Source organism: Microcebus murinus, chromosome 15 (assembly GCF_040939455.1).
Source record: "Microcebus murinus isolate Inina chromosome 15, M.murinus_Inina_mat1.0, whole genome shotgun sequence".
In the NCBI taxonomy this organism is placed as follows: domain Eukaryota; kingdom Metazoa; phylum Chordata; class Mammalia; order Primates; family Cheirogaleidae; genus Microcebus; species Microcebus murinus.
Genome location: NC_134118.1, coordinates 41,557,741 through 41,570,574, shown reverse-complemented (window position 1 = coordinate 41,570,574; position 12,834 = coordinate 41,557,741). Strand labels below are relative to the sequence as shown.

The 12,834-nt window shown below is 35.6% G+C and overlaps 1 protein-coding gene across 1 annotated transcript in view; it reads right to left on the bottom strand.

Moving 5' to 3' along the window:
* TTC29 (tetratricopeptide repeat domain 29) overlaps positions 1-12,834 on the bottom strand; it is a 198,783-nt gene that overhangs the window by 68,716 nt on the left and 117,233 nt on the right. The window contains exon 11 of the mRNA XM_012783760.2: positions 5,495-5,723. Coding sequence (XP_012639214.2) covers positions 5,495-5,723 — 229 coding nt within the window. The remainder of the gene's footprint in view (positions 1-5,494; positions 5,724-12,834) is intronic.

Sequence of the window (12,834 nt, the reverse complement as noted above, 5' to 3'; positions counted from 1 at the left end):
ATTATTCTGAACTATTAATATGTTTAACCTTAATTAACTCTTCTACATGATGTTTTGGGTGGTACTTTCCCTGGCCTGTAGCAGTTTCTTCACATGCATATACTGATCAGTATTTAGCTGAAGACTCTGTAGAATTCTGGATCTCTCCCTCTCCCTCTCTCCCTTTTCTTTCCAGTACTCCTTGTTGTAAACTCTAGCCACCTTGGCTTCCCTGGACTTTCAACTCAGTTTTCTTAGCTCAGGAAGTCTGCTGGCCTCTGCCTTGGTTCCCCCTCCCTGTGCTACAGCCTAGGAACTTTCTCCATTTTGTCTTTTGGATATTATTAAATGACTGCATTTCCCCAGGTCTAAAGACATTTGAAAATAAAAAGTATGGACCAAGTGATTTCTTTGGTACCACACAATTCAACCATTTTGTGATTCTATAAAACTCAAAAAAGATCAAGATTTTAACTCATTTTCAGAAGATTTTGGAAAGAGGTTGTAGGAATGGTACTAGATTTGGGAGGGCAAATATAGCCACAAAATAAATTGCATGAAGAAGGAATAATAATGAATAGAAAGGCAGGCATATTCAGGAATTGGGAACCCCAAGAACAGCAGAAGAAATGGCAGGGGTTGAGAAACTGCTAAGAGGAAGTAAGACACCAAGCTTGAAAACAGGGGGATGAATTGAAGGCCTGCAGATGAAATAGTTCACTAGGATTAGCAACCTCAATAGTGCCAGCCATGGAAAAGTAAAAAATTGCATATGATGTCAGATAGCTAGAAACTGCTTTCTTACGAATTCTAGCAGAAGAATCAAATACTTACACTTGGCATTTATACAGTTGTGTAATAGTTAATAATAATAATGATAATGATAATAATAAATTCCCTTTTGTGAAAACCCACAGAAATTGATGTTTGTGGGAGAAACAAATAAAATGCTCATGAATATCTAGATTGTACTCTTAAAGGTGGCAAAATATGGTATTTAGTTAGAAAGATGCTCTTACTGAGAAATCATGGTCAGTTCCAGAGGAATCTTATTATTATAAAAATATATTTCCGGCCGGGCGCGGTGGCTCACGCCTGTAATCCTAGCACTCTGGGAGGCCGAGGCGGGCTGATTGCTCAAGGTTGGGAGTTCGAAACCATCCTGAGCGAGACCCTGTCTCTACTAAAAATAGAAAGAAATTAATTGACCAACTAAAAATATATATACAAAAAATTAGCTGGGCATGGTGGTGCATGCCTGTAGTCCCAGCTACTCGGGAGGCTGAGGCAGGAGGATCACTTGAGCCCAGGAGTTTGAGGTTGCTGTGAGCTAGGCTGACGCCACGGCACTCACTCTAGCCAGGGCAACAAAAGTGAGACTCTGTCTCAAAAAAAAAAAAAAAAAAAAAAAAAATATATATATATATATATATATATATATATATATATATTTCCAACCTTATATAACAGGCTAAAGAGACTGAAGTGAAATCTTTTGCTGAAAGTCACGAAGCTAATTAGTGTTCAATCTGGTATTAGAACTCAGATCACTGGACTTTTGACACAAACCTACCAGTAGGGTAAGCTTTGTTTCAGTCCCATTTTTCACCAGAATCTTCTTTTTCTTTGTCTTGTGTTTGAACACATTATTAGACACAGAAATTTGCTCTGTGACGATAGGAGGGTATGAAATCTACTTGTTGACATTTTGGCTAATTCCATAACTTTTTCCTCATTATTAGACTTATTTAAAAAACAGAAGTAGCTGATCATAGTAGAATATGAGGACCCTCTCATGAATGTGACTTTTTCACATTCTTTAAGAGGGTCAGGTTTATGAATGAAAAATATAAGCAAGGAACAGGGTAGGAAAATATGGCTTGACCTTAAACCCAGGGTTAAGTCAACATAAACCAAGGACAAATCATGATTTTAATTGTTTTCTTTTAAGAATACTAAATGATTCATAAAACTAGAATGATATCTTTGCCACTCAAGGAAACCTTTATCTGCCAATTTGTAGAAAATAGTGTCTTTATCTATTTCTATACTCAAGATTTGCATCCTGTTTCTCTGATATAATTTACATTTGGTTACAATAAGAAAGTGCATTAATATCATGTTTCTGATAATATTATTGTCAATAAAGTGTCATTCAAATGGCTATAATTACATTTCTAGGTTAACATTACTATTAAGTTGAATAAGAAAAGCTTTTTCTTCTGTGGTGTTGTTCCACATCTGGGTCTATGGTCTCCAAAGGCAAGACGAATTAGCCTTTCATTCTAAAAAATAAATGTCCCCTTGGTTGTAGAGATAATAGCTCTAGTAAGAAATGTAAACCACATTCTGGAAAAACCAAGCAGAAATTCATAGGCCCTTAAGCCTTTCAGAGCCAACCAATTTCAGTTGCTTCGGGCTGAATAATTTTATTGAACTGCAATAAATTTGAATTACTTCTAAATCCCTAAATTTGGGAGGAGAATCTATTCTTATTTTAATATAAGAGAGAAGGAGGAATGTGAAATCATGCCAACAATATCTACGAGTGTTAGAACAGTATGAAGGTGGCTCTATTTGCTGTGTTCCCCCTGAAAGGTATAAAGCTGAGAGATGATTGCTGGTGAGTCACTACTGTTCTATTTCATCTGGAGACCTGAGTGCTCTCGCTGCTCTATTCCCTTAGGGGGTCGTGTTCCTATGCTTAAAAGAATATTGCCTGCTCTCTGAGCTAATGATTTGTTTGGAGGATGGAAGTCTCAGAGGTGAAGATAACTGCACAGCTTTTAAAATGTATCTTTCAGATCTTTGATCTGCCTTTTTTCTGAATACATGGGACCTCTCGATAGCAAGATTAAAGATGCCTCTTCATAGAAGAAAGGCAAAAGTTGAAAACTTAAAAGCTGCTCAGATTTCCAAATAATATTTTTGTATTTTTCATTTTGTCAGCATCATGTTTGGTGATGATCAGCCTTCATTTCATGTGATAATTGGATGGTAATCAAAATGCAGTGCTGGATCACAGGTTTTCCAAGAAGATGGGGGAAACTATGAATTTTGTTTTAAAAAAGTGGCTAGTGTAATCACTAGTTTGTGATCAGGGCATACATACATACTCATTTTGAATTCTACTTAATTCGACAAATATTTTCTTGGTACCTAGTAGATGTCAAACATTGTGTCTTCTTTCATAGGTAATACTAAGAATCAGGATCTGTTTTTAAGAAACCCATACTCTTATTTGGGCAGTTAAGGCAATTACAGAAATGGCCATGGTAGGATGGAGAATATGCCAAATGACAAGTGCTTGGAGGGAAAGGAATGACATCCCATGTGGAATCAGAGAGTAGAGACCACACTCAAGTGGGGGAAAGCGGGAAAGATTTCGGCATGTGAGAAGGATCTAGCAAGATGAGCAAGATTCCCTTGGGACTGGAGCTGGAATAAAATGACAATAAGGTATGTTGTATGAGTGGGTGAGGAGCACAGTGGGGGGAGGGAGGTCCAAAAAGTGGTCCAAAAAGTTGAGAAGCTTATACTTAACTAGGAGGTAGTGGGGAGTCAATGAAGATTTTTAAGCAGAGCAGAGATAGAATGAGAGTTATGGTTTAAGAAATATTTTCGAAGCATTTGAAAGCAGATTTTAGTGTATTTTGAACTAAAAATACGTCTATGCAAACAAATAAGTGTGTTTGGTAATATCCTACAGGTTTTATTTCCAAATAAAGTGACTATCCCTAAAAGTGTTAAACATGTCAATGGTATGAGAGTTAGCTTCTTCCGTTGTAGCTAATTCATGCATAGATTTCTAATGTGAAGAAATAAATCGGTAAGAGAGTTTTTAAATAGCATTATGAAGAATTTAATCTTCCCCCCCACCATACAAAGAGGTTTTTTAAATGTCTGATTAATACTTTGAAGTGCATTTTTTGCTCTGCATCAAAGTCCTTTGGAGCAAAAAATGACCTTATTAAAAACAGAAAAATGAAACATAAAAAGTAAAGAAAAATAAATAGCTTTATAGAGTAAGGAAAAGCAAAAGAGAATTTTAAACAGCCCAAAACAGGAGTGCCTCAAATACACATGAATCTGATCAGAAGATAGTTTCTTTACAAGTGTTTTTTCATAATTACCATTGTGATTGTTAGTGTTTATCCAAGACAAATCTGAAAATGTGAGTAGCTCAACTTATCCTCTACCAAACCTTTATCAGAATAAGTAATCTAACATGAATCATGTTTCTCTGCTTTATCTCCTGCTATTCCTGGACAGAAAATGTGATAGCCTAAAGGATACATAACTCAAAACTACAGAGATACCAAATACATCATGGCATGACAGCATCCTGCAGTAAGCAAAATATTACCTAAAAGTGGTTAGTTAATAATTGACTATAAATATTTGTTGGGGGGCACTTGAGTGCACTGACATTCAACAACCTATCTGTTTTGGACGATTTCATCTTATTTCCTCTTACCGTGCATGTATATGGAACAAGACCTCTCCTTATTTAATAACTAGAAGACAGAGAATTGTAAATGCTATTCTACTGACCTAAAAGAGTCAATAAAATTCCTTTGTGCTTAATTTACTATTATTTACTATTTATTCTATGGGGGAAATAAATGCCAAACATATTGTTTTTTCTTCTAAATGACCTAAGGGGGAAACAAAAGAGTTCCAAATTAAATATAAGATGCTTCCTCAAATTACAAAAGGTTTGCCTTATGATTCCTTGAGTTATGCCAAAATATCAAAAATATTTAAAATACTTTACTTTAAGAAGCTTGATTGACAAATAAATAATACAACAAACTCAAAGGTCTGTCATAGATAGTCCTGTATTTTTGTTTGTTTTGTATCATTTTAAAATATCCTATTCTAAAGTTCTTAACTGGGGACTAGAGCCTAGCCAAGTTGACACACAAAATTTACCCTTATATCCCTTCTAACTATCTGTTTTTAATTGACTATTTTCACTCTAATTATTCACAAGAAAAAGCAGGCAAGGAAAAGCTAGACTGAAGAAAAATTACTATCAAATATTTTAAAAATTAATATTCAAACTCAAATTGATCAAAAAGAATAGGAAAATTTACCACCATCAGTAAAGTAACTGCATAAAACAAACTGGCATTCATCAACAGTTGCGTTTGTCAGTAAGGTATGATGCTGAGCATTTTTAAAAAGCATAAGCTTGTTTCACATTTCTTACAACTGATCAGTACATATTGTTGACTATTTAAGATAACTGGAAAAAAAAAAACCCTAGCATAAGAATGGTGATTTATCAACTACCACGAACCATTACCCCTATTTTATGCTTCCCTTAAATATTGAAGGTATAATATAGCACAAAAGTATATGTAAATTTCATGTACTAAGGAATCAATAAAATTAAAAATTATCAATCAAATTAAAATCACCAACGGTTAAATAAACCTTTCCAATGAAAATGACTTAACCATTAAGAATGACACAGCAACTAGAATGTTTTCAAAAACTGATGCCTTACCCGTAACTGGCTGAGGTTCAATGTCGCTTCTGGTCTCCTTCCATGACAGCAGGTAGCCAAGGCTGGTGAGATCTGCAGATTCTATATAATTGGTCACTGTCAGCATCATCTGATGGGCTTTTGCTATTCCATAATGGACTTTTGTTTCCTCCATCAGAGGCATGTTCATTTCCCCAACTGTTTCGTCAAAAGCTTGCTGAAAGTATTCAGAAGCTATGTTGTAGTGTCCCTAAAAAGGTAAGAGAAATAAGAAAAATAAATTTTTCTTAATTTTTAATTTCACCATGTCACATATTTGCACACTTGACCCCACTTGTGCCACATTAGTCTTTCAGCAGTTATAGCAGTCCATCTTCAAGAAGAAAGGGATAGCAAGTAGGCTATTAGAAGAGGGTCCACTTTTTAAAGAGTTGTGATTACTCACCATTCATTATCTTGAAACTAATTTAGTTGGAAATTGTATCTATTCGATTAAACTGTACGAAACTTAACTTCTTGTGGATCAAAAGTGGTCAAATATTGGCAGTTTCATATGGTTCAACCTAATACATGGTACCAAAAAGAAGTTTGGAAATGAGTCAACCAATTCACATTGATTTGGATGGAATTTTATTACCTGTAGAGTTGGATTTACATAATAAAATATATTTAACTATCTTTTGTTTTCAGTCACAGCAAATAGTTATTTTCAGCCAACTCTTTTAATTAGTAGCCAGTGAAAATAAATGTAACTACCTGTGGATTCAGTTACTGTTCTTCTTTCCCCATGCAGACATGCCATTCTTTTCAAAAAATTTTACATTATTATGGGTACATATATATTTATAGGGTACATGTGATGTTTTCATACAAGCATACAATAAGTATTAATCAATCAGAGTAACTGAGGTATCCATAACCTCATCATTTCTTTGTGTTAGGAACATTCCAACATTCCAATTCTACTGTTTTGGTTATTTTCAAGCATACCCTAACTTATTGTTGATTAGAGTCACTTTATTGTGCTATCAAATATTATTCATTCTATGTATCTAACTATATTGTGTGCATGCCATTCTTCTGAACTGAGAATATTGATGTATTCAAAATTACTAAAAAAAATGATCTTGAGAGGATTAGCACAAATCAAATGATCATTTAAATATCTATCTTTTCAATAAGTCCTTTGCAACATTTCAAGTTGCAAAAATTCAAATTTTTTTTATTATCCTCATATCTCCTAAAAGCTATTGTCCACAGATAAGTAGTGTTTACCTAGCCCTTATGAAGCATTAGGACCAGTGCTAAATACTTCATATGTATCATGTCATTAACCTTCACATATTTTCCTATGAAGAAAATATTATCCTTATTTTACAGATAAAGAAATTGAGTCTCAGAAAAGAGACTATCTCATGCTACTCCCAAATCTTCTAAAGATCCTTCCCTAGAGGAGGATATTACTTCTAGGATGAGCCTGTATTTGTAAAGGCTCTGGGAAACATAATTTCCTTTATTCACTGACGTAACCGCTGGGCTCCATCACCCCTTCCCCTCCACTCACCTCCCTTCTCCCTACTCCGGAACACACAAACAAAAGCATGCACGCATGGTCTTTTGAAAAGAAACCATTATAAGACAGAATGTTTTACTATATGAGTTTTCGAGTCACTTTCTCACAACATTTTATGAAGGAAATGGACATAAAAACACCACAGGAACAGCTTTATAGCATACACCAGTACAAATAAAATGCATTCTCATCTCCATGAACCCTTATATAATCATGAAGTTCCGAGAGTAATAAAACTGAATAAAGAAGTTTCTATCGAGGTGAGGAGAGGGAGAGATAGGGCTTGTGTAACAGTTATGTTACATACATGAGCAGCATGTGTACCACCATGTTATATGCTCACAAAGACAGTTTCGGAGAACTGTTTATTCAAGTGATTCATTCCAACTAAAATTTATTAATTTAAACAGAGTCCCTCTATATTAGACCAACAATAATTTTTGTTTGTTGTGGTGAACAATTCTTTCTCTTTTATCAAAGTATAAAACATAGAATTTATATGAGAAAAAGATTAATTAGAAAAAATAAAACTGTATCAAAAATATTTTTATGCCAATTAAAGTAAACGGTGATTGAGAAACAAGACAAATACAGAAGATGATGAAAATAAAACTACTTAGAATTACAGATGGTCTTGGCGGACATCAAAGATATAAGACAAAATATATGAAAATATATGATTAGGCCAAACACTGCCAGTTTTCTAAGAAACAGAGAGTATAAATATCTAATTATTGTTCTACTTATATTTTGGAGATTTAGGCCATTTATTGTTTTAAAGTGAAAGTCTTATTTAGGAAAATTAGGCACAATAAATAAATGGACATATAATTTGGATTTCCAAAGTATTTTTTAATACATTAGTAGGCTAAAATTAACTAATTCATTCATCAATTCATTCACTAGGCAACCACTAGAAGCCAGGCCAAATGCCAGGCTGTGGAGATCCAGCAGGAATGGAGCTTACAGTCAAGTTGGTGAGCTCGCTATTAGTGGAAATAGTGATATGCCTAAAACTTTGATTAGATCTTATTTAACGAGTGCTTTTTATTCTCCCTAAAATAGAAGCATTATAACTAGGTAATAGTTTTTCCCTCAAATTGTGCCTCGTATTTAGACACACACACATCTTTAGACACACACAACTGCCATACAACTGATATCAACCTACATTTCTCTAGTTTAAAACACCACTAAGGAAATATACATTGATTCTCCTCAGACACATTTTTATACATACCGTTTTAGAATCAGATTTCACTAATGTGTATTATGTTTACAGATTTTTAATTCTTAAAGAATTGAATATCTAAATCTCTTCTCCAAAAGTTCAGTATAACCTTCCACAGTTCATTTCTGTTATCAGGTAATCCCTATTCTGTTCAAAAATTCAGAAGATTCGAGCAATTAGTCCTGGCAGTCTTAAATAAGGGTTTGAGAATATGCATCTGATGGGAAGAGGAGACTTCATTTAATGTTATAAATATTCCTGATAAGCAATTGGTGGACAATTCTAGGACAGGATCCTGATGACATCATAGACCATGAAACAAAGATTGAATTATTACATTGTAACAGAATTTTCATACATTATGCTGATTCTTAGTGTCTAAAATGTCACTCTATCCAATGAGCAAGCTCGAAATAAATGGACATTTTCTAAACACTAAAGACAAATCATTTCCTACCTATTTTTCCTACAATTTTAGTGTTGAATTACCATTCTAACTATATGATTATTATCTGATCTTATTAAGGAATGAGAAGTTTTATAAAGGGTCTAAAACATTCTCATTTGACCACTTTACATTAATTGCATATTTTCAATTAGCAGTCCATCAAAATATCATATCCAGAGGGTAAAATGTGTGGCCCATCCTTCCATAATTATATAGTAAAAGGTAAACTAACTAGGAAAAAAGATTTTTTAAGATGTGCTAATTTTAGTTATGATAATATTATAATAATTACAGAAATCAGTAACTTCAATATTTTTCCAATTATAGTTTTGCTCTTATAATATTTCTTGAAAATTATTGTCTTGAATATAATTAAAATACATTACATATGTAATGTGAATCCAGAAAATATTAGATTTGCTTTTAAAGATTCAGGGCAATTTTTAAAATGTTAAGATACTGGCCGGGCGCGGTGGCTCATGCCTGTAATCCTAGCTCTCTGGGAGGCCGAGCCGGGCGGATTGCTTGAGTTCAGGAGTTCGAAACCAGCCTGAGCAAGAGCGAGACCCCGCCTCTACTATAAATAGAAAGAAATTAATTGGCCAACTAAAAATATATACAAAAAATTAGCTGGGTATGGTGGCGCATGCCTGTAGTCCCAGCTACTCGGGAGGCTGAGGCAGGAGGATCGCTTGAGCCCAGGAGTTTGAGGTTGCTGTGAGCTAGGCTGATGCCACGGCACTCACTCTAGCCTGAGCAACAAAGCGAGACTCTGTCTCAAAAAAAAAAAAAAAAAAAAGTTAAGACACTGTACAAGAATGAAATGAAATGTTCAGAAATTTAAAAGTGAGAGAATACTACTCTCAAGTGGTACGAAGCTGTATTTATTAGTTCAGTGAAGTGACATATTTTTGCTCACCAACTCTGTGCCAGGTTCTCTTCTAGGTACTGGAATAAAATTATAGACAGGGCAGATACAGCCCCTGCTTCCAACAAGCTTACATGCTAGCCAAATTAAACAATGACAAAAAGAAAATGTCATAAACAAGGAAACTCTGAGATAAATGCTGCACAGGCAATTAAAATATAGCAATGTTAAAGAGTGACCTGGTAGCTACCTTTGGTTGGGTTGCCAAGGGAAGGACACTCTGAAGATGTAGCATTTAACAGAGATCAGAGTGACAGGGAGCCAGTGAGGTGCAGAGCGTTCTAGTCAAGGCAAATGTCCTAAGGCAGGAACTAGCTTGGCATGTCTGAGGAACTCCAGGAAAGTGAGTTTGGCTGTGGTGGAGAAGATAAAAGGGAGAGTAGGAACCAAGGAGGTCAGAGACGGGGGTGGAGGCCATCTCCTATTTCAGGACAGGCTGAGGAGATTTGTGTTTATGTTCTCAGGAGAATGGGAAGTAGTGAAAGTGTTTTAAGCAGAGAAGTAACATGATTCGATTTACATTTTAAAAGGAAGTCTTTGGCCTCTGAGTGGAGACTGGCTTGTGTATGGGGGCGGGGACAAAAGTGCATGCAAGGAAACGGGTGTGGGGCTTACCCTGGTAGCCCAGGAGAGGAAATACAGTGTCCTTAAACTGATGTGGTGGTAGTAGCAGAGGTAGAGAGACGCAGGTGGGTTTGACACACATTTTGGTGGCATAAAGGTCGGGCTTTGCTTCTAGATTGAATATGGAGTATGGAGGAGAGAAATATCAAAGGATATCGAGATGTTTGGCTTGAGCAACTGGGTTGTTGGGTTGATGGCTAATGCTACCATGTATTAAGATGGGGAAGACTGCAGAAGAGCAGGTCAAAGAAGAATGGAATTATGTTAAATTGGAAATGTCTATTAGAAATCCAGGTGGAGATGCTGAGTAAGCAGTTGCCTTTATAAATCTGACGTCCCAGGAGAGAGCAGGATTGGAGATACAAATTTAGGAGTATATGGATGATATTTAAAATTATAGGTCTGCATGGGGTCAGATATAGGGAGCTCATAGATTGAGAAGAGAAAATTGCCTGGAATGTTCCTGAATAATACTGTATCAACACTTACATGCACATATGGTAGTAACAATCATGGGGTGTCAGGCAGATGGGAGAGGGGAGGAGGGCATGAGTATATTCACACCTAACGGGTGCAGTGTGCACTGTCTGGGGGATGGACATGCTTGTAGCTCTGACTTAGGTGAGGCAAAGGCAATATATGTAACCTAAACATTTGTACCCCCATGAGATTCTGAAATTAAAAAAAATATTGTATCATGGTTGAGCTTTAAGTTGGTAGAGGAATGGAATGTATGGGAAAAATTAGGAGTTAAGTTCAGTTTTTAGTAGGTTATAGTTGAAGCAATCTAAGTGAAGATGTCAAGTAGGCAGTGAAATATGAGTTTGGAGTTGAGGGTAGATCTGAGCTTGAGATATTAAGAAGCTAAGAGTTATGTATGCAATATATGCTGGAGATCTACTGGTTAACTATACATATTTTAAAATTTCTAATCATCATATAGCTAGTCTTCAAGGTATCTTGTTATTGACAATTGAAAGATGAGGAAACTGAGAATCAAAGAATTATCTTGCCCCAAGACACAGTTAATTAGTGGCAGATGTCAATGAACAAAACTCCAGGTGGTCCCTCTCTTTGTCCTGCTATAGCTTCCTTCTTGGAAAAGATTAACACACAGGCTGTGGTGCAAATACCTTATGAAATCGTTTAGCCATATTAACTGGAATAAAGGCATTTAGTACAATTAGGAGACACCCATAAGCACCTGGAAAGTAGTGACATGAAATAATTCACTGCAAGTGTTTCCCTAGGAAATGGCTTTGTAGAACCAGAAAGAAATTTAGGTTGTCATCAAGGCTATCACTTTGTCTCCAAAAAATGAGAAGGAAAAACATAACTACCATTTAGTTCTAATAAGTCCACTTTATTATGTCTAATACCTTTCAAATAATACTCTTAGTAACGATTTAGCAACTCAGAGTCAGATTGACAAATCATCAGTAGCTTTCTTGATTTGCGGAAGTGTCAAAAAATAGTCACAGTAATGGACAAAATATTTAATGCAACTTTAACGATTTGAGGAACAAATCAAGTTTTGTTTTAAAGTCTGTGGTGTCATAAATCCTGTTATGGCATTATCTACTTAATACTATTCTATTTGTCAGTGAGCATTTATTAAAGGAATCACTAAGGTGTATGAATCACCTTGTATATTTGGAGGTATATGTATCTGAATATGGTATAGATACCTAGAATCCTCCAAATTTTATATTAGAATAGGGATAAACTGATAAAAATTAACTTTTGGCAATTGACACAGCCTTTGAATATTATTTCTTTTTTTTTCTTTACTTTTTCTTTTCTCTCTCTCTCCCTCTCTCTCTCTCTCTCTTTTTGAGACAGAGTCTCACTCTGTTGCCCAGGCTAGAGTGCCATAATGTCAGCCTAACTCACAGCAACATCAACCTCAGACTCCTGGGCTCAAGCGGTGATCCTCCTGCCTCAGCCTCCTGAGTAGCTGGGACTACAAATGTGTGCTACCACACGCGGCTAATGTTTCTGTTTCCAGCAGAGACAGGATTTCGCTCATGATCACGCTGGTCTTGAACTCCGGACCTCAAGCAATCCTACTGCCTCAGCCTCCCAGAGTGCTAGGATTACAGGGGTGAGCCACTGCGCCCAGCCTGAATATTATTTCTTGTCTCCAGCCTTTAGATATTAAGCTCTTCTCCAAGAGTCAAACATCAGAGAATAAAATACACATTGATGAGATACAAACTCTAGGAAAAAAAGTTAAAAATATTACTCCTCAGAAAAGTTTATTTTCCTTATGCTTTCTATAATTAGGAAAATTCGTAACACTCAATGTTCTTGTTACCCTAAAGTGCTGAGTTTTGGGTGTCGTTTGGTGACAGGGTAAAACAATTTGCTCTTTGCAGAACAATTCTTTTAAAAAGTGAGACTCTAATCTTTTTTTTTTTTTTTTTTTTTTGGTTAGGAAAGTCAATTCTGCTACTATAGAAGAAGCCCCCCCCCCCCATTTAACTGTAAACCTCACAGGACTATAATAAGTTTTGCCTTTTTTTCCACCTCTGTATACTGAAAAGTAAACAAAAAC